Below are 27,713 nucleotides of genomic sequence, written 5' to 3' on the forward strand. Positions count from 1 at the left end.
GTGCTGGATCAGTTAAGTCTTAAGGTTTTGGTCTTCTACTATTTTACTATTTTTTATTTATTTAAAAACACTTTAATTATATCAACACCCACATTTCTATCCAACATAGTATATCAGCAGTTTCGAACTCTTTCACTGAACTAGCTGATATACTTAGAAACTGAGCGGGTTCACCTTAACTAAGGTCCCTGTAAGGGGCATCAGCAGTGACTCAGCCTCTCTTTCTTTTACTTAAACCTGGGTGTAATATTTATATCTTCAGTGGACTTGCACTACCTGATTTAAGTGCAAATCTTTGAAATATGTCATGACAACCATACATTTTGTTAAGCACTTTATGAACCTTATCCAACTTGGCACCTTGCTGAAACATCCCTTGTAATAGGTTCAGGGTGGAATTAACGAAGTCAGTTATTTTGGAAGTAGCTCGGTCGATTCTGAGGATTTCCGCTCCAATTGACGAACAAAACATACTTGATGGTATGTTATTGCTTGTGTACGACATTCGCACAATTAAGAATGGAAATCCACCTCTTTTATCAAACAGACTCAACGAAAATTGTCTGTTGAATAGAATGATGTCTAAATCTAAGAATGATGCTTGGTCGTCATCATGCTCCCTTTTAATTCTAGCTCTTTAGGATAAATTTCCTTGAAATGTTTTCCGAACAGACCATCATCATTAATCACAATCAAATCATCAATAAATCTGGAAACATTACCAAATTTTCTAGCTAAATGAAGATCTTTTTTCTTAAGATTTTTAACCCGATGACTTTCGTAATAGAACAATAATAGGTTTTCCATTAAAGGCGCTGGATCTGATTCCATAGGAATGCCAATCACCTGTTGAAACATGGTATTGTCACACGTGGAGAAACGATCATCCATGACATACTTTAAGCCTTCTTTTACTTTATCCTTATCAAATACAACATCGTTTTTGGCAGGATTAGATACTTAGTTAGATATTTAGGTCCACACTTATTAACTGTAAAATATTTTTTCGTATCTCCTTAAAAACAGAAATCGACTAGTTCATTGAGAACGGAAAGTAACTTTTTATGATGAATCATAGTATACAGCATTGAAAAATCAAATGTAGACATGCATTTGCCACGCGATCTAGAATTTAACTTTTCAATATTTTTAATAACCGGTTCATTGTTCTGTATAACCCAAAAGGATTTAACACCCTAATAAAAATGAGATTTATGATGGTTATTTGAGAGTAGAAGAGCTTAGAACAGAAGGTATGGATTGAGATAAAGGCTTGGTAGAACATTTAGGTGCGCCGATAATGAACCTAAATTAAGTTGGTGTTTTATGCATTTTTGGCAACTAGTAAGTCTGAGAAAGACATTCATTTTCTTCATTAACCTTTAACTTAAAGTTATCCCGCAGTTATCTGGGAATTAATACAGACTTCAGATACGTCACAGTTCCCCCGTTATGTGTCAAACCAAGTTCGTTTAAGAAAACATTGGCGTAAAACCTTTTACAAATTATTGCTACATCGCCAGTTGCTTTATCAATAGGTGTTACTATATACTTATCATGTTAACCCTTTAAGGCTTTGGTGCTACTTTTATCCGTAAGAATCTCAGAAGCAGTGTGTACATTTAAATTGTTGGATTTTACTTTCGACTAATGTCATAACATTATTTACCCATTCATTAAAAATGACTTTGTTTCTGCCATTCTTTTTGAACACCAGCTTGATAAACAATCCTTTATTCCCTCCTGTATACATCTTTAGCTTCATCCCAGTCCTTAAAGCTGGGTTCCCTGTACTTAGGCCCTTTTTTAATTAGTTGTCGCAAATTACTGTTTTTATTAGCGTTAGGTCTCCAGTCATGACATGACCATGGTGTTTATCAAGTATGGAGATTGGTTATAATGACAAGGTAAATTTGATGGGTCGTTTTAAGGTGACAGTAACCCTTTTTAGCTGTCCAAATAGCTGAATTATTTACTCAGTGATTTATTTATATCATTTTTTACTATTAATAAAATGATTTTAACTTAAAACACAAAAATTGCTGAGTCAGCACAAATCTCTTTTTAAAAATGTATCAAAAACAAGAAAAAAATCGGCTTCTACGAGCTCCAACTTTTTACAATCTCGTTATTTTTTATCAGTTTCTGTTTTTAAATGTACCTAGAACGGCGTGCGGATTTTTTTTGTCCATTCTTATTTTTTTAACAATAGCCCTTTGTTTTTTTCAAAAGATTCTTTGTTAGCATCCCCTGATGCATCGAACGTTGTTAAAAGAAAGATATTCCAAATAAAAAGATTTCCGCACACCGTATCATGGCTGCATGATTCATCAAGCATGTCTGAAAATTTTAAAGTAAAACGAAAATGCTATCGAAAGTTAAAGCTCGTGCAGTGTAGCATAGTGAAGATCGTCTTAAATTTCTACATAATGCGCCATCTTTGTTGTTATTAACGTTTCTCTTTAATAATTACGTCATTTCTTTCTGTACAATTTCGCAAGCATGTACACTTAAACTATATTCGGTAGAACTAATTAATTAATTATTCATGAATTTTATTTTAAAGAGAAATTGTTGAGGCTGATTATTTTTGGTGAAAGGTAATAGTATTTTAGCCATAAAATCGTGACAAGTGTGTTATAACAGAAAAAGTATGGATATATAGTCTGAAAATAACCATTCGTAACTAATTATGTAAAAAAAAATTCCGATTTTTAAAAAGGTTACTGCCACCTTAAAGGCATGAAGATCTAAGTTATGGACAAATTTATTAAAATTGAACATTTTGGAACTTATTGTTATGGCGAGTTTGTAAACAATGGCTGGAGTATCGAATTTAGCTGCTTGGGAAGGAATACAATTTTGAATGGTTGGATCGTTTAAAATAGGTGGAAGATTAATTCTTCCAATAGTTTTACTATGAAAGAAAATATGGCGTAAATTAGTGCTAGACTTTCTAATAGGTTTAGTAGGTTTAGGTTTGTATAGTTTCGAATCAATAAGATCTAGTATAGCAGAATACCAGTGATTAAACTTAAAATCAATCGTCTGATCAGCCAGTTTATCCTTCACCAAATTGTCTAAGTTTTTTAAAAGCGACTTTCTTATGGTTGAGACTGAGACACGAAGGTAGTCAAGTGCTTCATAAAAAACGAGCAATTAAAATAGTCCAACCCCCTTGCTGACATAAACTGTAATTTATGGCGTTGATGGCTGCACTTTACCTAAGCTCTTGAAGAGAAAGGTGTAAGATTGTACATTTAGCAGATCTTTTTGCAACGGACCACTGCTATTTCGTTGCAATGAAACCACTTACTATGGACTCGTTATAAGCGACGGCAGTGTAATGACCGTTGTCCAAATTTCCAGAGCGATTAATTACAGCCCTTAAGTTGTAGTGTTTGCGACAAGAGACTAATTTTGTTGTAGTCAATCTGCATTTGGCTACTTTTACCTTTTAGCCAGAGGTAATAGTTACCTAAAGAGTTAGCTAGACACCCTAAATAATGTTGGCTAGGATAAAAAGCTCTTATACCAAATTGGATAAAAAACATAAGCAATAAATAAGTTCAGCTTTAACTAGCTGACTTTAGGATGCCCCCTTCAAATCTACGTTGGTAGTCAAAATCTTAAGATTGGTGGTTTAAGATTTGTATTTAGCTAAGAAACGTGACAATACATATACCTTATATGTGAAAACATACATAAAACTAATAATACATAAGACAAAAATAAGACAAAAAAGTCAAAAACTCGGCCGTCATGACAGTTTACTACACGAAAGCGATTAAAACAAAGTCAGTAAAATTATATCGCACTTGGTATTTTATGCAGACATAAAAAATTTGTGTGACACGACGATTTTATTGAGGAAAGACATAAAAAATACGGCTATCAATATAGAGATGTATTCGTTGTTATTCTATTGTGCACTTATTGCCACCTGAACCTCAAATCACTTTATATCTTCCAGAATTGATTTCCATTGTGTTAAGAAAACTCTGAAAAAAGCTTTTACTTAACGGATGTTTAACAATGTTAATCTATGTTGAGAAACAAACTAAAAGATATGCTAGGTGTCGTTATCTTGCAACAGCTGGCCTCAATGCAAAAAATCTATTTGCAGGTTTACTTTCTTCTTGTCACAGGTAATAAAGGTGAAAACCAAGTCGACGCCACATCAATAATGATCAGATAAAACCGGAAAAACGGGGTGGCCTAATGGTTAAGCTCAGCTTTATTTCGAAATCATCGCAGAACCCGATTTTTACCGGTTTTGTTTTAGCTCCACGTGTAATAGACCAATCACGAAGTCGATTTTTGCTAATAGCCAGTCCAACTCCTTCGCTGCCTCGACATGGCGACGAAGGAAACATGCAACGATCAGGCTACGCTGGCGTATTTCTTAAGCTTATACACGTATGAACATGTGCTAAGTTACATTTCAATAGAATCTATTCAATTTTTTGTAAAGGAGATTCGGTATTTCTTTGAAGGTGCCCTTTTATGCGAAAACTCGGAGCGATAAATATCTAAACTATTTGATAATTGTCGCTCTGACTATCCCACTGAAATTGGGCGATAGGATCAAAAAAAGTATCGCTCTAAAATTGCCACCAGTGTGGAAAAAGTTCAATGGTTCCAAAAATTCAGAGCGATAAGAAAATTCGCAGTAATGAGAATCCAGACTAGAGGACATTTATAAAAGAATTATCAATTGGATACACTGAGTTGTCTGGCCTACTTTCATGTCTCTCCGAAAAATGTTTCCCAGGAAGCTCTGTCGGATCCGAGAAGGAGTGAAATGAAGTTCAGGTTTTTGTTCTATATTAGAAGTACGGTGTAACGTTTTGTGTCCAACAAAGCGAGACTTTTAGTAGGGGTCACTATTTTTTTAATGTGCAGGGACTTGTTAAAAGCAATTTTTTGATTGGAATCTATTCTTAGGTTGATTCGAATACAAAAGATAGTAGGTGCTATTTTTTATATTTAGGTGCGGCCCTGGTTGGCCTTATCACTTTTTTCCTCCGTAAAATATCAAAGTTGGAACTTGTTTTTTTCTTAATTGATAGATAATATAAAAACTAGTAAAAAATGTATAAAAACTAAAACTAAAACTTAATACTAAAAATTTTCAAAAGTAAGGCACTTAAACAAACATTTCTCGTTTGAAAGCACGGTATGAAAGACTACATGATTTAGAATCCATACAAGGAAAACCATCACTGGAACAAAAACAACTACCAGACCAAAGTGTTTATAAGCCTCAATTCTTCTCCAAATGCAGGTGAAACTATAGTAGATAATTTTCAGTATCATCTTAATTATTGGATTATGATATAGCGACAAGTTTTTAGTTCATCTACGAATGCAATCACACATTGACACCAAACAAGATTTCAACAAAATACTTGCTGAGACACGTTATCGATTATTTAAGGAGAGAACACAGTAAATGCATGGTCACATACGATTTAACAAGTGGATGTAACATATATACCCAGATGATATGATGCAGTATGACCACGAAGAAGCTGATACGTTACTCGTGCGTTAAGCTCGTGACATTGCTCAAGCTTGTTCGTTCACAGAGTGTGTAGTCTACTCATCAGATATTGATGTATTTCTACTACTTATACACTATTCACAGAATTTGCGACAGGTATGTTTAGTTTTTATATATGTTGTAGTATGTGCAAACTTGTTTTTTAAAGTAAAGTAAAAAAATCCATAAAGGATGCAATGAAAACAGATTTTCGAATTTAGGCGCTAAAGTTTCGGACTGGAAAAGGACTAAACTGCAGAGACTTCGATATTAACGCATGTTTTGACAGTCGGTGTGCAAGGCATTGTAACTCACTTTTGGCATTTCTTACGTTTACTGGATGCGACCAAACTGGAAGATTTTGTAAAAAATCAAAAACAACTTGGTAGAACCATTTCGAAAAAGCTGACAATGACACATTGAATGCATTCTCAAGGCGAGCATTGGCGATGCGTTGCCATGTCTTGGGATACTGGGAGTACTGGAAGAACTTGTTGTTTCCTTTTAGGGTGGTCCAAAATGGCAGAAAGATCCTTGTCTGAATACGGTAGTACTACTTCTCTAAATTTCAACAAGAAGCAGATGAATTGCCACCGATGTTTGCTGCTTTTAAGTACAAGTTATTCCGTACCCATTATAATACTATGGTACTGCGAAGATCACATCTTTCAATTTAAAGCTTTCACCACTACTGAATTATTTTTGGGAAAATAAAGATTTGTCATTAGTACCAATTCTAACTGATAATTTAACAGCGCCATTGGCATAAACTGAACCTAGTAGTTTTTCTTGCAAGTTAAGCTGTTCCAATAATAGGTGTCAGAAAACAGTTTCGCTTGTACTGATATGTGTAATTGCACTGAATGTCAAAACAACGATGATAAAGAAGATAAAATTGATAAAAATCTTGGGACATCTGATGATTAATTATAAATTTTAAGGACTTAGATTTTTGGACTTAGATAATCCAAAAGCTTTGACATAAAGATTTTTATACATAACAGGGAGTGTATTTCACTTTATTAATTGTTAATTTTCACTTAAATAATTGTTAATTTTATTGGGTACTGTTACTCTCTTTTTGAAGTACAGCTACTAACAAATAACAAATAGCTTATCTCCAACACGATTTTTTTAGTAGGCCTATCGACTAGTTTTCCCCCATAAATAAAAAAGTGTAACATCTCATAGATAGTTGATTCTTTTAATATGGCTGTATATCTATATTATAATACCCGTATACGTCTGTCCGTCTGTCATGCAAAATGGCTACCTATATCCCTTTGACCTTTCCGCGATTTTTAAAAACCAGGCGGTTGTTTATCGAAAATCTTATTATTGATTAAAATTTAGTCAGGAAATTAATTTATTTCCTTAAATAATTGAATTATTTTAATTTACTAACCTTAATTAAAAAAATAAATTAAGTGATTAAAATTAATGCATTATTATAATACGCCATGAAGATATTTAAGGATCATTCTACAGCCACCTAGCTAGCTATCACAACACCCAAATATGAAAAAAATGACACCTAGTATTTTTTGTATGCAAATCAACCAAAGAATGGATTCGACTACAAAAATTGCTTCTAACAAGTTCCTACCAACAAGTTCCTGCTAAGCTACGTGGCTGTAGACTTTTTAGTAATGGTGGCGGGTTTATTTTGCAACGGCCCGAAAATAATCAAAGAATAGTAGGGACCATTATTGGTTCTATTTTACATATTGCTCAACATGTAGAACTGTTACAAAGAAGTGTAATACCACATGTATCAGCGATTAATGATGCTTTTTCACCTAGGCGTAGGGTTGCGCAACTTGTTGCATGTTTGCAATTCTCTAAAATGATGCATCAAGTTAACAATTGATGTTATAGGAAAAAAAACATGATAAATCTAACCTGTGTCCATTTGAGTGGCTATCCCAAGGACATTTTCCAGGACAAACAACGCACTTCCCGTCTCTCATTGATGAACATTTCTTTTTCTTATCCTTGGGAATGTGACATGGATTGTGGCAGGTAAACATACAAGCTTTACAGTTTGTAATATGGTGGTTTACCACTTCTGTTGTTTGCGGGTAGCGTTTTGATTTGATTTTGTAATCCTTGTTTGCTTTCATGGTTCCTTTAAGTGTAAGAATATCATTAGTCATATTCTCAATACTCTGAAGCATGTCCATACCTCTGTCGATTTGGTTTTGTAAGGATTCCAACAACGATTTCAAACCATCTCGTTCTTTAAGAACTTCTTTGGTAAGGTTTAAGCTTGTCGAAGTGACCATATTAAGGTAGTTAAAAAACTTCTTTAGACTGTCATAACCAAAAACCCAAGAGTGATCGCTAGCTACATCATTATTGGAAGCATGCAACGCCGAATTATTGAACTTGAAAGTCGCATTCTCGTTAAATGGAATTTTGTTGTCCTTTACAACTTCCAGTGCAGGAGGTGGTTGAGCATCAGCAAATGTAAACAACAAAAATATATTTTCTGTCATATCTTTACCAAAGATGTTTAAAACTTGATCAAATATGTATTTTTGCTCTTCTGTGATCCTTGCTTGACTAGCTTGTATGACCAGCCCAATGCAAGAAAGTTCTTTCACCGGACATACCTTTTCACTATCAAAAAATTGACGCAGTTGGTCGATTATCATTTCATCATAGTTTATGCCACGTGTGTCACCAAAGCCAGGTGTGTCAATGATTGTAAAGCTATAATTAATGCGAAATCCATCTTGGTAATGTAGAACAAAACTACTAACCCAACTTGTCATGCTTTCTGCTTTGCTTCTTGAGGCGTTTCCGCGTTCCTGTAATTCTTCTTCCTCAACTATCAACTGGAAGCGAAAGTTATCCCTGTATGTCACCCCATACACATAATTGATTATGTTGTTGATTAGAAGACTTTTTCCAGCACCTGTCATACCCGCCATCATTACATATTTCATTGGCTTGACAGACCTCTCCAGACCTAGCTCAAAAAGTCTGAGCTTGTTTTTCGAATCCTAGAAAGAGAGCTTTGTCGGACAATCAAGAAAGCAAAGATACATTTCAAATTAAAAAGTTACATTAAGATCTAACACTTGAGGTATGAGTAGCATGTTTTTGTATAAAGCGAACGAACTAAAATTATTTACCTTTTCGATCAATATCACTGGCAATTTGTATATTTCAACATTATTCTTTTTTTCAAGCAGAACGGCATCTTTCTTTATTGACCTTGCCAGTCGACCAAATGGTGTTGTGCCATAATTTGTCTTTATCTCTTCTAATCTTTCCTTAAATACCTTCAACTCCTCTTTCTTGCATTCAGCTTCTTTATGAAAGCTAGTGATGATGTTCAACTGCTTAAGTACATCTAACGATTCTGAGAGGACTTTCCTGTTTTCTCTGTACGCAAAAGAAAAGTTTGATAATGCCCTATCTATATCCTTCTTGATTAAATCCAACTTTAAACGCATTTGGCCAACATCTAAAAATTCTGAAGAATTTGATTTTGCTTTTTCAATGTCTTTACAGCATATAGACAGATTATCGTGAACTTCGTCAAAACAATCTTTCAGATCCTTTTCAAGTTTTTGTTTTCTGTCTATAGCGGCATTCTCATCTTTCTGTATTCTCTCTTTTTCCGCCAATTCCCTGTCTTCCTTTTCTTGCTGCAACCTTTTCTGCATAATTCTTTCTCTTTCTTTTTGTCGCTTTTCCGTTTTCTTTATGTATTGGTAGAAAAACCCTACTATTCCAAACATTGTAACTATGATGGACAGGATAGTAGTGGATATATACGGCATCAGGAGTGGGGTAAAACCAATAGCGATACCAATGCCAACAAAGCCAGCTAGTAATAATTCGTAATTGGGAATTTCTATATTTTGTTGTCTTGTTTCACTTTTATTGTCATAATCAGTTTTCTCGAATTCAAATTGGGATTCCATTGTCCCTTCAGCAAATCAAGTCTAAAATTGCAAAAATAGTAAAAAAGTATATATATATATATATATATATATATATATATATATATATACTACTAATAGCATCATTTGGTCGCAAAGTCCAAAAATGAAGCATTTGGTAGACAATACATATTTCTAAAAATTTACGTCACTTATAAGTAAATAATTTCGCGCATCACCTCAAAAACTTTCATTTTGCATGGGGTACGTAAAGGTCTTACCGAGATTAAAAAATACATTGTCATGTCCACCAAATAACGTTGCCTTTCCTAAGAGGCTCATTTGGTAGACACGACCATATATATTATCACTTATAGCATCATTTGGTAGACATGTCTACCAAATGCCTCTATAGTAGTAAATGTATATATTTTGCATAAGTTGTGTCAAATTTAAAAAACAGACTTTTTATGTCAACCAGGCTTTTTATTGCACATGTCAGCACTTTTTGCATTTTGTCGACTACCTCATTTAACTTAACAAGATTCAGGTGTTTTACTGTCAAAATTTTAAAACCGTTGCAAGGTTACTATTTAATTAATTAATTAATTAACTAACTTTTTTTTATTTATGTTTTTGTAAATTCATCTATTTTTTTAGAAAGCTCCCTAAATTGAAACACAGGGAACTTATAACAAATATGCGTAATTCAAGTTTGATACGTTTTTGTACATTTATTTTAGTCCAAACATGTTCTTTTATGATGTTTCTTGCTAATAATAACATTCTTCTATAGTAAGAAATTTTTGTTATTTTTAAAATTGTGTTTGTGTTTTACTTTAGAGAGCAAGTTTATTCTTGTAGCTAATGAAAAGAGGCGTGGAAAGGGGTCAGTCTAAAGATGAATATTAAGGAATTCCATGATAATTCACCGGCTCTTTTACTTATCCATCCAGAAAAATACATTTTTTTTGAGTTCTCAAAATTCTCGAGCAAACATAACTAACTGCTTCACCTTTCAGCCTTATCGTGTGAATATGAATCAAATTATCATAATAAAATCACATTTGAACACCTTTAAGCCATTTTTAGCATTTTTTGTTACTAAGAAAGAATTGTAATCTGAAGAAGCATGTTAATACCATTTTAAAAAAATTGAAACATGAGGAATTACAGCGTGTTTTTTTGTGTTTGCTTGTGGAGTTACTTTTTTTAACTTTTGGAGCAAAAAGAAATTTCAATTTTGCTGGTATAAGTAATAGAATACAAATGTCTCATTATTTTGTATTGTAGCAATAACAAGAGGAATATGCAATTATTCTTTATTAGTGACTAAATTCAAAAACTTACTCGGCAAAAACTGACTAAATTAAAAAATTTAGTCGGCAAAAAGTGAATTTTTATTTTTGCCGACTAATGTTTTTCCAACTTTTTTGTTCCTGATAAAGTACCCTTGGTTGAACCTTTATCGTAATAATGTTCTTAGTGGAAAATATTTCACTATTTCAAAATAAAATGAAAATGTTAAAATGTTTTTCTTTGTGTTTGTAAGCCATCAGCCGAATTAAGCTTGTGGAATCAGCGCCAAAAGATTGTAAAACTTCATAGTAATCCCTAAGATTAGCAAAGATCACTGGTGCAAAAGTTCCACTAATTAGAGGTATCCTCGTTTTAGAAAGTATATTATTTTCAGGACATTTTTTTATTAAATCATTAAGTTCCCAACTCTACCTCAAACCTCATTTTAAAGTGAATAAAAGGGTAGGCCACGATGAGGGACATAAGCTACAAACTAAGGTATTTGGTATAGTAGCTGTGAAATAACTTCATGCTTGTGTTGAAATGAATTGAAATTTCATCTTTAGTTCCATTGATTAGATAGATTAAAAATTAGTTGGGTATATTAAAAATAGATTTAAAAAATGTGTCCGCTAAATAAAAACAAACTTGAAGAAGTCCATTTGGTGAATGAAATGGACGGATAATAGTGTGCTCTTTTACAAAATTTTCTTTGAGACGTTGACCAGAGTTTCGCTGGCGTAACCAAGTCTATCCGTTAAAAAAGCGCCCGGCTTTTGTATTGTCCGGTAATTAGAAAGAAGCTACAATCAGTAAAGAAAATGCGGTACTTTATTGTCAAAAATCTAAACGGTAAGTTTTTGCGGGGCCAATTTTTAAGGGACTTTATTTTCACGGATAAAATTCACCGGAATGAAAAAATTATCTTTTTGATAATTTCAATATTTGAGTTCGTCATTGTGAGCAATGACCTTAAAAAGGTTGTTCAACTTAATACAAACCGAAAATTTAGAAGTAAACCCATCGACGAGTTTACAAATCGAAATGATCACAGCTTTGTCAGGATAAAAATAGATATGTAACCATGAGCAAGAAAAATAAAAATATAGCTACATATACCTAAAATCGTGTCAAGAATAAGATTATACCATAACTCTGTTGAGAAGAATAACATATTTTTACAATGAAATGTGACTGTTGTGTAACAGGGATATTCTCATAAAATGTTTAGGGAATAATTTTTACTGGGATCCAGAATAGCATTTGAAAAGGGGATTTGCCGGAAACTACATGCGGAAATTAATGCTTATAAGAACAAACTACGAATACTTGATAGTAGGAAGGCAAAGATGAAGTAAAACTATCTATATAAATAAACTACAATTTATCCTTTAAATTAAGTCACGGTGGTTTTAGAACCACCCTTCCCTATTTGTCACGCTCCATCACGTTTTCATGTAAGACCCCTTTTACGTGACGTCACGCTCGGTTGAGTCCTCACTTCTTTCAAGCTCCTGAAACGCTATGCATATAGCAATTCTCTTTGCCGGCGGGCTGCAACTCTTTGGGGTCGCACTTTTCAAAGCTTTGGCAACTGCACGCGATTCTTTTGTTCGGCGGTATAATAAATAGTTTCGATTTGATACTTTTAAAATATAAATGGCAGTGTCCGCAAACACGGCTTGTGATTTTGTCCTTGTTACTTCATCTAATGCATCAATTTTGCGTTTCCGTTCATTTTAGTACTTTTTTGGCGTTGTCGGTTTAACTTTAGTTCTCCCAGCTTCTTCTTCAAGCTGTCAAGGTTTCCTTTACGTGTTTTTGTTCCACTTTAAGCATTTTTGGTCAACTGATTGAGTTCTCTCTTCTGATACAATACAACCAACATCTCATTTTCTATGTTAATTTGATTGTTCAGCTTTTTTTGTTTTGTTCGGACGAAGTTTTTTCTGCCAACCTATAACTCTCTCCCTCATCAATTGTGAAAGTTTCCTTAACTTTAGAGGCGGGAGAAGAGGTGGGAGCCGTAACCGGAGTTTTTGATAAATCCGCTGCACCTAAAAAAGCAAAGAAAAGAGGTCCAAATAATATTATTATTCTTATGAAAGATTGTTAATTTAATTCATTGTGAATACAAATGAAATTCGCTTACTTTTCTTTGAAGAGTGTTTCCAAGGCGATAGAATAGTGCCTTTTATAGGCTAAGCAGCATTTCTTTCATGCCTCCATGTTTTAATTAGAGCAATGACTTGAGATATCAGCTCAGGGAACGATTCCTTTCTCATGTTTTGCCACACACACTTTACAATAACAACGTGTTTGTTTTGACAAGCAAATCTGCCTTTATACGCTGTGGAAAATGAAGGCAAATGAAGTCGCCATTTTTACTCCCGAATAAACAGTATGTTCAAAGCCAAAACTATACTGAAATGCATGTTTACAAACGTTCGAATTCTAAACTAAAACACTAATTATTACTATTCCCTATCGACCCCTTATTTACCGTCACGCTACGTCATGAAAAAACGGGAAGATCTATCTACCCGCTAGCATGAAGTAATTATTAAATGGCCCAAAACAGTATCTTAATGTCCACGATATTGCAATTTTTCTTAAGTTCGTTTTTCTTTTCCTTTTTGGCGCTTCCATTTGGCAGCTGCACATGATACAACAAATAATAAATTTTTTATAAATAGTTGATTTGCGAATTTTACAAGTTTCTCCACATGAGAACCTTGTAAAATTTGTTTGTTTTCCTGTTCATTTGTTTCATTTTACGGTTAAAAATAATCTAAGATCAGCTAATTGCACTACTGTAGGCTGTCAAATTTTAACCTCGACCCCAGAGCCTGTTGTCTTCTTTTATATCTGGAAAGCTAGATAAACCATCCCAATAATAATCTTCAGTGAGAAGTTACGCACGATGATAACGATAATTTTGTAAGCTCAGATTAACCAATAAAACATTACATTGTCTTTGTCAGGAAACTTAGACCACGTTTATACGCATACAGGACAAAATCTCTTCCCGGGATGGAACTCGTCCCGGCGTGAAACGAAAAGTGTTTACACGTGAGCCTCAACGAGGGATGAAATCAGCATATTTTCATCTCGGGATGAGTAATCACATCCCGGGATGAAACATTAATTTTGCTAATTTTGCGTATGATAATTTGAAGTGATATTTTTTAATTTGTGAGTAGAAAGGTCAAACGAGAAACCTAGAACGATGGCGTCTGAGAGAAGTAGTGTAATATTGTTGATCACAAATATATCAACAATTTTAACTATAACATCCCTTCTGTTACAGTTGCATATAGTATTATTAATACAACTAGCAGAGTAATATAGAAACAATGTAATTCTTCTGAGGGAAGCTGTTTGGTAGAAACAAAGCATTGACTAGATGTCGACGAGCAAGATTGAGGTTGGTGGCTCGCCGTTGGCCGTGTAATCCTCACTATTTTCAATCGGCAAAGTTTCCTCCACTTCATTTTCCTTTGCGTCGCTATCAATCAGTACACTCTTTATTTTTTTTTAACATTTCCTATAAAAAATCAATAATTACCAATTTAAACAGACACCATCATTTTAGCATACAGCAGGCATAACATTAAAATGGCGTGCATTTTTAAAACACTTTCTCGTACAAACACATGAGAACCATAATTAATGCTGGAATAATATTTGAACTCGTATAAATTTAGGATGGAATTTCGTTATTTCATATATAAATTAACGAAGAAAGTTACAACCAACCTCTTCATAATTTTTTTCAAATGCTTTCTTTACTTCTTTGCGTCGATTGCCACAAAAAGAATGATCGGATTCATTTTATAGTTCTTATATTTAAAATGATGTTCAAAAAGTGTGAAAAGTGTACATTCAGCATTCTCATCCCGGAATGAAAAGAATTATTGTGTGTACACTTATTTTTTTTCTTAATCTCATCCCGAGACACGATTTTACCCTGTCTTTAGGATAGGGATGAAATTTAACGTGATGATCTCATCCCGGAATAAAATTTTATTCTGCTTTAAACATGTGAACATTGTGAAAAGAATTATTGTGTTTTCACTTGTTTTTTTTCTTAATCTCATCCCGAGACACGATTTTACCCTGTCCTTAGGATAGGGATGAAATTTAACGTGATGATCTCATCTTGGGATAAAATTTTATTCCGATTTAAACATGTAAACATTGTGAGGACTTTCAGTAGACACAGAGATGAACTCATCCGCGTACGAAACTCATCCTGGGATGAAATTTAACGTGTGAGCGGCCTCTCAGGAAAGTCATAATTGAACACTTAAATGTGATGTAGGTCCAGGGATGAAGCAACATTGCGGCTTAAAGTAGTGATTGCCTTCTCGTGTCCAGTGCTATTCTTTCAAAGACCACGAGGCCTAGAGGAGAGAATAACGCAAAATAATTGATACGATGACAAGAATTTACGATGATGAGAAACTACACGGAATACACACTTTTTTATAAAGACACGAGCCTCAGATGTCAAATTAACCAAAATAAAAAAAGCCTCAATCTTTAAATATTGCTTCTACTGAAACAACCCGAGTCTAAATTTTGCCATGAAATGAGGACATTCCAGGATACGAATTCCTTTACAATGATTTTTAAAACGAAATTCCTCTTGAAATGTAATCCAGGAATAAGAATATATAGAATTATTGCACAAAAATAGTACTCATTTTGTATCTCTTACGTACCGCGTTGTTGTTATTATTAAACATCTACTGTTGATATTGGTGGATCTAAAAAAATAGTTATAATTTCTTCTCCGATTTTTTAATTCGAGAAAGTGAAAAAGATGAAGGTGTTTTTCTTTCGCACCTATTAGGCATATCTTCCGTCTGCGTAGTCGTAACTTGCATTACATTAGCAATTCCGCCATTTTAAAGGCAACGTTTTCAAAAAAGCGTGGACATGTGATGAGAAAATTTATATTTTAATAAAATGTTTTGACTTCTTTCGGAGATACGAGGTCAAACACAAACTAACACATGATGAATTTATTATTCACACTAGATGGAAGGTCCTCTATACGCTCAGGGGACACATTTGCAGTTGCCTTATTTTGATTTCCATTTCCGCGAAAGTTTCTTACATAACACATTCAATATTCTAATGACTTGAAATGCGTGTATTTAATGCAAAAAGGTATTTTATTAATACACAACGTTTGTCTGTTTTCTTTCTTCCAAGTTATGACTGAAAATACCGAACTAGACCAAAATTCGGACTTACAAAAGAGAAGGTTTTCTCAAAATTGCTGAAATTCGAAAGAAAGTACAAAGGTAAAAAAAATGTTTATCTGTCTGTGACAACCAAAGTGAAAATGTTCTTTTTCCTTTGAAGTTTCCAAAAAATACATGTCTCAAATTTTAATTGACAAAGAAAACGTTGCCACGTGAATAACAGTAAGTCAAAGATAAATTTTAGGACTCCACTAGTTTTCCAGAAAATGTTCACAAATTTGTTTCACTAAACAATGCGCGTTACTTGCAACAACAGCAATCCCCGTCAAGAAGAAGCAAATTGGCCGTTACAGGCGAGCAAAAAACGAAGCAGACTAGCTCTATTTATAAGGAAAATGCAAATTTAAACTCATTGTAAACTTTTATTTATTCATAAGTAAAGCTATATAATAATAGTTGCATTCTGTTTGTGTCACATAAAAGGGTCATAAAACAGCAATCTCATGATAGGTGAAAATCTGAGCACAGGCTCAGACCGGCGCACCCGTGGGTTCTTCCACAGGCTAACGAATAGTTCTATTTATATTAAACATAACCTTCCGATTCAACAGATAATTTTCCAAAGTAAAACTTGGCACTAACTGGATAGCTACTTAATCAAATAATTCGAAACTTTGAAGTTGGACGATTAACTCTTTGCTTATTGTAAGTATATTTCATATGCATAGATATGTTACATTGATAATGCGTTGCATTAATATTTTAAGTGTCATTGATAATTAAATATAGCTTGGTTTCCAATAAAAGTTATAACTTGTGGTGAACTGCACGCGTTTTCAATTTAGTCGTAACAATGACAGTTGTAAGTATTAGATTATACAGCAGCATGCAATTTTTGTCTGATTGTCCACCAAATGCTGCATTTTTTAGCCTATAATATTTGATATTGTGCAATAAAAGCGCATTATTTCACTTATTGACCACCAAATGCTCAATTTTTGTATATATAGATGTTTTAAATATCAAAAAATCCCGTCAAAATACACTATTTCACTTAGTGTCCACCAAATGCTGCATTTTTGTTGATATAAATTTTAAGTTATTAGATAGTACAGCAAAATGTAATTTTCCTCTGATTGTCTACCAAATGCTCCATTTTTCAGCCTATAATATTTGATATTGTGCAATAAAAGCGCATTATTTCACTTATTGACCACCAAATGCTCAATTTTTGTATATATAGATGTTTTAAATATCAAATAAATATCCCGTCAAAATACACTATTCACTTAGTGTCCACTAAATGCTGCATTTTTGTTTACATAAATTTTGGAGTATTAGATTATACCGCAACATGCAATTTTTGTCTGATTGTCCACCAAATGCTGCATTTTTGTGCCTATAATTTTTAAAATTGTCTTATAACGCCACAATCTATTATCCATTGTCCACCAAATGCTGCATTTTTGTTTATATATAATTTTGAAGTATTAGATTATACTGCAACATGCAATTTTTTTCTGATTGTCCATCAAATGCTGCATTTTTGTGCCTAAAATTTTTGATTCTATGTAATGAAACCACATTTTTTCACTTAGTGTCCACTAAATGCTGCATTTTTGTTCACATAAATTTTGGAGTATTAGATTATACCGCAACATGCAATTTTTGTCTGATTGTCATCCAAATGCTGCATTTCTGTGCCTATAATTTTTAAAATTGTCTTATAACGCCACAATCTATTATCCATTGTCCACCAAATGCTGCATTTTTGTTTATATATAATTTTGAAGTATTAGATTATACCGCAACATGCAATTTTTTTCTGATTGTCCACCAAATGTTGCATTTTTGTGCTTATAAATTTTAAAATTGCCTTATAACGCCACAATCTATCATCCATTGTCCACCAAATGCTGCATTTTTGTTCATATTAATTTTATGTTATTAGATAGTACGGCAAAATGTAGTTTTCCTCAGATTGTCTAACAAATGCTTTAATTTTGTGCCTATAATTTTTGATTCTATGTAATGAAACCAGATTTTTTCACTTAGTGTCCACCAAATGCTGCATTTTTGTTTATATAAATTTTGAAATGTGAGATTATACCGCAACATGCAACTTTTTTATGATTGTCCACCAAATGCTGCATTTTTATGCCTATAATTTTTAAAATTGTCTTATAACGCCGCAATGTATCATCCATTGTCCACCAAATGCTTCATTTTTGTTGATATAAATTTTAAGTCATTAAATAGTACGGAAAATGTAATTTTCCTCTGATTGTCTACCAAATGCTCCATTTTTGAGCCTATAATATTTGATATTGTGCAATAAAAGCACATTATTTCACTTATTGACCACCAAATGCTCAATTTTTGTATATATAGATGTTTTAAATATCAAAAAATCCCGTCCAAATACACTATTTCACTTAGTGTCCACCAAATGCTGCATTTTTGTTTACATAAATTTTGGAGTATTAGATTATACCAAAACAATCAATTTTTGTCTGATTGTCCACCAAATGCTGCATTTTTGGGCCTTTATTTTTTAAAATTGTGTTATAACGTTGCAATTGTCCACCAAATACTGCATTTTTGTTCATAAAAATTTTAAAATATTAGATAGTACCGCAAAGGGTAATTTTCCTCTAATTGCTCCATATTTGAGCCTATAATAATTGATATTGTGCAATAAAAGCGCATTATTTCACTTATTGACCACCAAATGCTCAATTTTTGTATATATAGATGTTCTAAATATCAAAAAATCCCGTCAAAATACACTATTTCACTTAGTGTCCACCAAATGCTGCATTTTGGTTTACATAAATTTTGGAGTATTAGATTATACCGCAACATGCAATTTTTGTCTGATTGTCAACCAAATGCTGCATTTCTGTGCCTATAATTTTTAAAATTGTCTTATAACGCCACAATCTATTATCCATTGTCCACCAAATGCTGCATTTTTGTTCATATTAATTTTATGTTATTAGATAGTGCGGCAAAATGTAGTTTTCCTCAGATTGTCTAACAAATGCTTTAATTTTGTGCCTATAATTTTTGATTCTATGTAATGAAACCACATTTTTTTCACTTAGTGTCGACCAAATGCTGCATTTTTGTTTATATAAATTTTCAAATGTTAGATTATACCGCAACATGCAACTTTTTTCTGATTGTCCACCAAATGCTGCATTTTTATGCCTATAATTTTTAAAATTGTCTTATAACGCCGCAATGTTTCATCCATTGTCCACCAAATGCTGCATTTTTGTTGATATAAATTTTAAGTCATTAAATAGTACGGAAAATGTAATTTTCCTCTGATTGTCTACCAAATGCTTCATTTTTGAGCCTATAATAATTGATATTGTGCAATAAAAGCGCATTATTTCACTTATTGACCACCAAATGCTCAATTTTTGTATATATAGATGTTTTAAATATCAAAAAATCCCGTCCAAATACACTATTTCACTTAGTGTCCACCAAATGCTGCATTTTGGTTTACATAAATTTTGGAGTATTAGATTCTACCAAAACAATCAATTTTTGTCTGATTAACCACCAAATGCTGCATTTTTATACCTTTTGATTCTATGTAATGAAACCACATTTTTTCACTTAGTGTCCACTAAATGCTGCATTTTTGTTCCCATAAATTTTGGAGTATTAGATTATACTGCAACATGCAATTTTTGTCTGATTGTCCACCAAATGCTGCATTTTTGTGCCTATAATTTTTAAAATTGTCTTATAACGCCACAATCTATTATCCATTGTCCACCAAATGCTGCATTTTTGTTTATAAATAATTTTGAAGTAATAGATTATACCGCAACATGCAATTTTTTTCTGATTGTCCTCCAAATGCTGCATTTTTGTGCCTATAATTTTTGATTCTATGTAATGAAACCACATTTTTTCACTTAGTGTCCACTAAATGCTGCATTTTTGTTTATATAAATTTTGAAATGTTAGATTATACCGCAACATGCAATTTTTGTCTGATTGTCATCCAAATGCTGCATTTCTGTGCCTATAATTTTTAAAATTGTCTTATAACGCCACAATCTATTATCCATTGTCCACCAAATGCTGCATTTTTGTTTATATATAATTTTGAAGTATTAGATTATACCGCAACATGCAATTTTTTTCTGATTGTCCACCAAATGTTGCATTTTTGTGCTTATAAATTTTAAAATTGCCTTATAACGCCACAATCTATCATCCATTGTCCACCAAATGCTGCATTTTTGTTCATATTAATTTTATGTTATTAGATAGTACGGCAAAATGTAGTTTTCCTCAGATTGTCTAACAAATGCTTTAATTTTGTGCCTATAATTTTTGATTCTATGTAATGAAACCAGATTTTTTCACTTAGTGTCCACCAAATGCTGCATTTTTGTTTATATAAATTTTGAAATGTGAGATTATACCGCAACATGCAACTTTTTTATGATTGTCCACCAAATGCTGCATTTTTATGCCTATAATTTTTAAAATTGTCTTATAACGCCGCAATGTATCATCCATTGTCCACCAAATGCTTCATTTTTGTTGATATAAATTTTAAGTCATTAAATAGTACGGAAAATGTAATTTTCCTCTGATTGTCTACCAAATGCTCCATTTTTGAGCCTATAATATTTGATATTGTGCAATAAAAGCACATTATTTCACTTATTGACCACCAAATGCTCAATTTTTGTATATATAGATGTTTTAAATATCAAAAAATCCCGTCCAAATACACTATTTCACTTAGTGTCCACCAAATGCTGCATTTTTGTTTACATAAATTTTGGAGTATTAGATTATACCAAAACAATCAATTTTTGTCTGATTGTCCACCAAATGCTGCATTTTTGGGCCTTTATTTTTTAAAATTGTGTTATAACGTTGCAATTGTCCACCAAATACTGCATTTTTGTTCATAAAAATTTTAAAATATTAGATAGTACCGCAAAGGGTAATTTTCCTCTAATTGCTCCATATTTGAGCCTATAATAATTGATATTGTGCAATAAAAGCGCATTATTTCACTTATTGACCACCAAATGCTCAATTTTTGTATATATAGATGTTCTAAATATCAAAAAATCCCGTCAAAATACACTATTTCACTTAGTGTCCACCAAATGCTGCATTTTGGTTTACATAAATTTTGGAGTATTAGATTATACCGCAACATGCAATTTTTGTCTGATTGTCAACCAAATGCTGCATTTCTGTGCCTATAATTTTTAAAATTGTCTTATAACGCCACAATCTATTATCCATTGTCCACCAAATGCTGCATTTTTGTTCATATTAATTTTATGTTATTAGATAGTGCGGCAAAATGTAGTTTTCCTCAGATTGTCTAACAAATGCTTTAATTTTGTGCCTATAATTTTTGATTCTATGTAATGAAACCACATTTTTTTCACTTAGTGTCGACCAAATGCTGCATTTTTGTTTATATAAATTTTCAAATGTTAGATTATACCGCAACATGCAACTTTTTTCTGATTGTCCACCAAATGCTGCATTTTTATGCCTATAATTTTTAAAATTGTCTTATAACGCCGCAATGTTTCATCCATTGTCCACCAAATGCTGCATTTTTGTTGATATAAATTTTAAGTCATTAAATAGTACGGAAAATGTAATTTTCCTCTGATTGTCTACCAAATGCTTCATTTTTGAGCCTATAATAATTGATATTGTGCAATAAAAGCGCATTATTTCACTTATTGACCACCAAATGCTCAATTTTTGTATATATAGATGTTTTAAATATCAAAAAATCCCGTCCAAATACACTATTTCACTTAGTGTCCACCAAATGCTGCATTTTGGTTTACATAAATTTTGGAGTATTAGATTCTACCAAAACAATCAATTTTTGTCTGATTGTCCACCAAATGCTGCATTTTTGTACCTTTTGATTCTATGTAATGAAACCACATTTTTTCACTTAGTGTCCACTAAATGCTGCATTTTTGTTCCCATAAATTTTGGAGTATTAGATTGTACTGCAACATGCAATTTTTGTCTGATTGTCCACCAAATGCTGCATTTTTGTGCCTATAATTTTTAAAATTGTCTTATAACGCCACAATCTATTATTCATTGTCCACCAAATGCTGCATTTTTGTTTATAAATAATTTTGAAGTAATAGATTGTACCGCAACATGCAATTTTTTTCTGATTGTCCTCCAAATGCTGCATTTTTGTGCCTATAATTTTTGATTCTATGTAATGAAGCCACATTTTTTCACTTAGTGTCCACTAAATGCTGCATTTTTGTTTATATAAATTTTGAAATGTTAGATTATACCGCAACATGCAACTTTTTTCTGATTGTCCACCAAATGCTGCATTTTTATGCCTATAATTTTTAAAATTGTCTTATAACGCCGCAATGTATCATCCATTGTCCACCAAATGCTGCATTTTTGTTGATATAAATTTTAAGTCATTAAATAGTACGGAAAATGTAATTTTCCTCTGATTGTCTACCAAATGCTCCATTTTTGAGCCTATAATAATTGATATTGTGCAATAAAAGCACATTATTTCACTTATTGACCACCAAATGCTCAATTTTTGTATATATAGATGTTTTAAATATCAAAAAATCCCGTTCAAATACACTATTTCACTTAGTGTCCACCAAATGCTGCATTTTTGTTTACATAAATTTTGGAGTATTAGATTATACCAAAACAATCAATTTTTGTCTGATTGCCCACCAAATGCTGCATTTTTATGCCTATAATTTTTAAAATTGTCTTATAACGCCGCAATGTATCATCCATTGTCCACCAAATGCTGCATTTTTGTTGATATAAATTTTAAGTCATTAAATAGTACGGAAAATGTAATTTTCCTCTGATTGTCTACCAAATGCTTCATTTTTGAGCCTATAATAATTGATATTGTGGAATAAAAGCGCATTATTTCACTTATTGACCACCAAATGCTCAATTTTTGTATATATAGATGTTTTAAATATCAAAAAATCCCGTCCAAATACACTATTTCACTTAGTGTCCACCAAATGCTGCATTTTGGTTTACATAAATTTTGGAGTATTAGATTCTACCAAAACAATCAATTTTTGTCTGATTAACCACCAAATGCTGCATTTTTATACCTTTTGATTCTATGTAATGAAACCACATTTTTTCACTTAGTGTCCACTAAATGCTGCATTTTTGTTCCCATAAATTTTGGAGTATTAGATTATACTGCAACATGCAATTTTTGTCTGATTGTCCACCAAATGCTGCATTTTTGTGCCTATAATTTTTAAAATTGTCTTATAACGCCACAATCTATTATCCATTGTCCACCAAATGCTGCATTTTTGTTTATAAATAATTTTGAAGTAATAGATTATACCGCAACATGCAATTTTTTTCTGATTGTCCTCCAAATGCTGCATTTTTGTGCCTATAATTTTTGATTCTATGTAATGAAACCACATTTTTTCACTTAGTGTCCACTAAATGCTGCATTTTTGTTTATATAAATTTTGAAATGTTAGATTATACCGCAACATGCAACTTTTTTCTGATTGTCCACCAAATGCTGCATTTTTATGCCTATAATTTTTAAAATTGTCTTATAACGCCGCAATGTATCATCCATTGTCCACCAAATGCTGCATTTTTGTTGATATAAATTTTAAGTTATTAGATAGTACGGCAAAATGTAATTTTCCTCAGATTGTCTACCAAATGCTTCATTTTTGTCCCTATAGTTTTTGATTCTATGTAATAAAACCACATTTTTACTTAGTGTCCACCAAATGCTGCAGTTTTGTTCATATAAATTTTAAAATGTTAGATAATACGGCATAATATAATTTTCCTCTGATTGTCTACCAAAGGCTCCATTTTTGAGCCTATACTTTCTGACACATCTGACAAATTAACCATACTTATAATTTTTGACTTTGTGTAAAAATTATGGTTTTATTACACAATGTCAGAAGATTTAACAAGGAAATGTGCAAAATAAAAACACGTAGAGCTAAAGGACTACAAACCACTCACCACAACTACCATAAGCAGCACAAACTGAAAATACTTCCTATTTTACGACACTAGGCATTAGTCCAATTAGTGAAAAGAGTGGTGTTCTCAGCAAGAAAACAACTTACTATAATAAATCACAACTGGGAAGAGATCCCAATGCTCACTCCAATGTGTTGCCTACGAACAGCAATAACATTATGGCTTCCTTCGAAATGTCTTCTGTGCATTTAAGGTACATGAACTCCTGCACAGAGTTAATGCATAAAAAGTTAAAGAAGACTATTTTTCTTGGTTCGCTGGGGCATTATCCTTCACTAACATCAACAAGTAAAACCAATTTGAAATAGAGTGTTCGTTGCCCATTACAATTTCTCATCATTATAGTTTGTTCAATTATCGTAAGAAAAGATAACATGTACATCTTCCAATCTCCGATACCAACACAACATCATCAACCTTGAAGGAGCGTTTATAGTTCCGAATATTTTTTCCTTGTTCTAAAATTTATAATTAGCCGTTTCGCCGTGGAAAACAATAAATGCTGTATGCATGGCTTTTTGAAAATGTGGAAATTCGACAATAACACGCACTTATTAATCGTCTTTGTGCGCGTTTAAATTTATTTGTTGAGGCAATGGTGAGAAGTTCCAGATTGGCAGATATTTTTTACCTAGGCAACCGATACTTTATTGGGAACACAAATTTGGAGTTCAGCCTAGGTGAAAATATCTGGCAATCTGGAACTTCTCACCATTGCTCGCTTAGTGTCTTGTTTTTTTTTCCATTATGATGTTCTATTTTTCTGTCCATAATATTTAGTTTGAAAAGAGAGAAAACTGTCATTTAGTTAACATTTGTCAAGATCCAGTTTAAGACCGTGCTAAAATATTAATTGTATATTACAAAAATTAGAAAGCAATTCAACGCGACAGCAAGATCTCTGTCATTTGTTACTTGTAGCTTGAAGATTTAGTACGTGGTTTAGTCTAATCCAGTTTTGACCGACAGACGGACAATGACAATTATTATAGAAACTAAACCAGTGAATCGGCGGTATATGCCAGATTGAGCGCTTTAATTAAAATAACTCCAATGATATAAGCAATAGACTGTGGCTACGCCTTTAAACTAAAGCAGTGACAAAACAGTTTTATTAAGTTTAATTTTTAAAAATTAATAGACACTGACCGTATTTTTATATTTATTCTCTTTGTTATATCCCAGTTTTTTTAAAAGTATTTAACAGTAAAATGGATAAAATATTTGGGATCCTCACCAAAATTATAATAAAGTGTGAAATTTTCAAGACAATAATGCATATAAATAATCTGTTATAGCAGTTTGTTTGATAATTTTGAAGTTACGCTCGTAAGCGTTTAAAAGTTATGCTCGTAAGCGGTTTGACTGTGACAATAACGTCGCCAAAGCAGGAAATTTTGAATATCAAGTTACTGCATTTTAATTTACCTATACTGAGTTGTAGATAAGAAAAATATTGGTAAATTAAAGTTTTAAAAACATGAAATTAGGAATTATTTATCGTATATATACAATCTTGTTTTTAATAAAAGCACAGGTTACGCAGCTAGTGTTGTTACTCCGTTTAGATTTATTTCGTGGAAAAGTTTGAATGTTTAAAGCCATGGCCTATTTAAATAACAATATAGACTAGCTACGTTACAAAATTAACTGTAGAACCTGCATTCAACAAGTTTGGTTAATAAAAAGTGAATGTATTTTAGTAGAGTTTACCATAGATAGCGCATCATTTAAAAATAATCAAAAAAGAAACAATGAAATTGGTTAGAACAACATAGTACAGTTGGCTTAGTTAGTTGAGTATTTTCTGCTTCCGCATGATCAACGTTTTAAACCAAAATCTTATATTTGATTTGATTTGCTTAAGATTTATACATGATTTAAAAAACCGTGATGAAACGCTTAACATGTCAAATTTATCAAAAACAAATATTACAAAAGTAAAGGTCTTGAAACGTAAAAAGGTCAAAACAAGTATATATGTCCTCTTCAAATGGTTCCATAGAAGAGTTGCTTTTTCTGGACGTTTATTTAAGTAACTGAAATGTATTAAGTTCAGTTCAAGTTGCTTAATTTATTTCTGTGACTAAAACAAAAGTGAGATCTTCGAAGCTAGTTAAAAAAATTTAGGTCAGGTTAGGTTTTTATAAAGGCATCTTTCTGAGCTAGAAATATTTGTACTTAAAACATTAACGGCAAATTAAGTATTAAGTAGAGAGCTAAAAATTAAAAGTAGTGACGATGTCCTGACCCATCTTCCACTTTGAATTCATTTATTCAAAAACTCGCATAACGACAATGGTTAACAATTAAAATTTGTGACCCTTTTTCAAACAACGGGCGCACGCGCTTATAGTTAGGCTGTCCAATCTTTTAATGCTCTTGTCCACCTTTCAAGGCAGCGATCTGTTTACAAACGGGAGGACCAATCGTTAAGCTAGCCTATACAGAGTCTCGGAAGGATCCATAGGTGATATTGTATTTAAGCAATTTTATCGATAAATGTCCGAATAAAAAAAATAAAAAAATTACAAACTAACAATAATTCCCTAAAGAATAAAGTAATTTAAATGCAAGTTCGATTTTTGCAGTTAAGGGGGCAATTTAACACTATTCAGTCTGGGAATATTTCAATCATGTTATGACTACAATTAAATCCCATTAGGCACATAGTGTACGTCAGGAAAGGAACAAAATAGGAGCAAAACTTGTTTACTTATGTGAGCACATTTTTTGTGAAGCATGAAATACCAAATACAAAATTGCACGAAAATCCGATTTTCCAGGATTTTGGGTTAAATCCAAAAATATTAAAAATTGGATTAGGCACGTCTTCAATATTTTCGGAATATTTTCCCTTGATGAACTAAAGTTGTGATGTAAGTTTCATGTTCTAAGGATTATCCTATCTAAGATTATCAAATTTTCCCGATTATGATCTTAAGGGGTAGTTTTAAGTAATAGACAATATCCAAGGGTTTGAAAGGTCTTAGACCTAACAAAATAGCATGTGATTGCCTAACAGATAAATATAAAAAGACTCAATAAGTATCAGAGCAAAAACGAGTTATAAAAAAAACCCAACAGGGTGGGGTGGAATACGCCCAGCATAAATGTATAAAGTATATATTTTCAAGTGGAAGCCATAAACAAATAACGGGAATGTTAATATTCTTTTTACCATGCTATAGTATTAAGACACTGTTTAGGGCGAAGTTGATTCCCATTTATAGGTACCAGGCTTCCATGAAAGTCGAAATATATGCCGTGTCTACCAAATGATGACGCATTTGACTTTCGCATATATACAACAACCATTTTTAAAAGTGATATTTCTCAGCAGCCAAAGACCTAATAGAGTTCAAATTTTTGGTGTTAACAGAGTACTTGGTGCAGAAGAAGGAGGCATAAAAGAAAATTGCTTTTTATCAGAGCAAAAACGAGTTATTAAAAAAAAACCAACAGGATGGGGTGGAATACGCCCAGCATAAATGTATAAAGTATATATTTTTAAGTGGAAGCCATAAACAAATAACGGGAATGTTAATATTTTTTTTACCATGTTATAGTATTAAAACACTGTTTAAGGCGAAGTTGATTCCCATTTATAGGTACCAGGCTTCCATGAAAGTCGAAATATATACCGTGTCTACCAAATGATGACGCATTTGA

The 27,713-nt window shown here is 32.5% G+C and overlaps 1 protein-coding gene across 3 annotated transcripts in view; it reads right to left on the reverse strand.

Moving 5' to 3' along the window:
• The window catches only part of LOC130614599 (uncharacterized), a 34,192-nt gene that overhangs the window by 3,036 nt on the left and 3,443 nt on the right, over positions 1–27,713 (reverse strand). For 2 of the 3 annotated variants that reach the window (XM_057436034.1, XM_057436035.1), the window contains 2 exons: positions 8,686–9,504; positions 7,448–8,553 (listed from right to left, as the gene is read on the reverse strand). In XM_057436034.1, coding sequence (XP_057292017.1) covers positions 7,448–8,553; positions 8,686–9,483 — 1,904 coding nt within the window. In that variant the 5' untranslated portion in view covers positions 9,484–9,504. Of the gene's footprint in view, positions 1–7,447; positions 8,554–8,685; positions 9,505–24,127; positions 25,208–27,713 lie in introns of those variants that run through there. The other variant, XM_057436036.1, reaches the window with a different exon arrangement.

Source organism: Hydractinia symbiolongicarpus, chromosome 11 (genome assembly GCF_029227915.1).
Source record: "Hydractinia symbiolongicarpus strain clone_291-10 chromosome 11, HSymV2.1, whole genome shotgun sequence".
Lineage (NCBI taxonomy): Eukaryota > Metazoa > Cnidaria > Hydrozoa > Anthoathecata > Hydractiniidae > Hydractinia > Hydractinia symbiolongicarpus.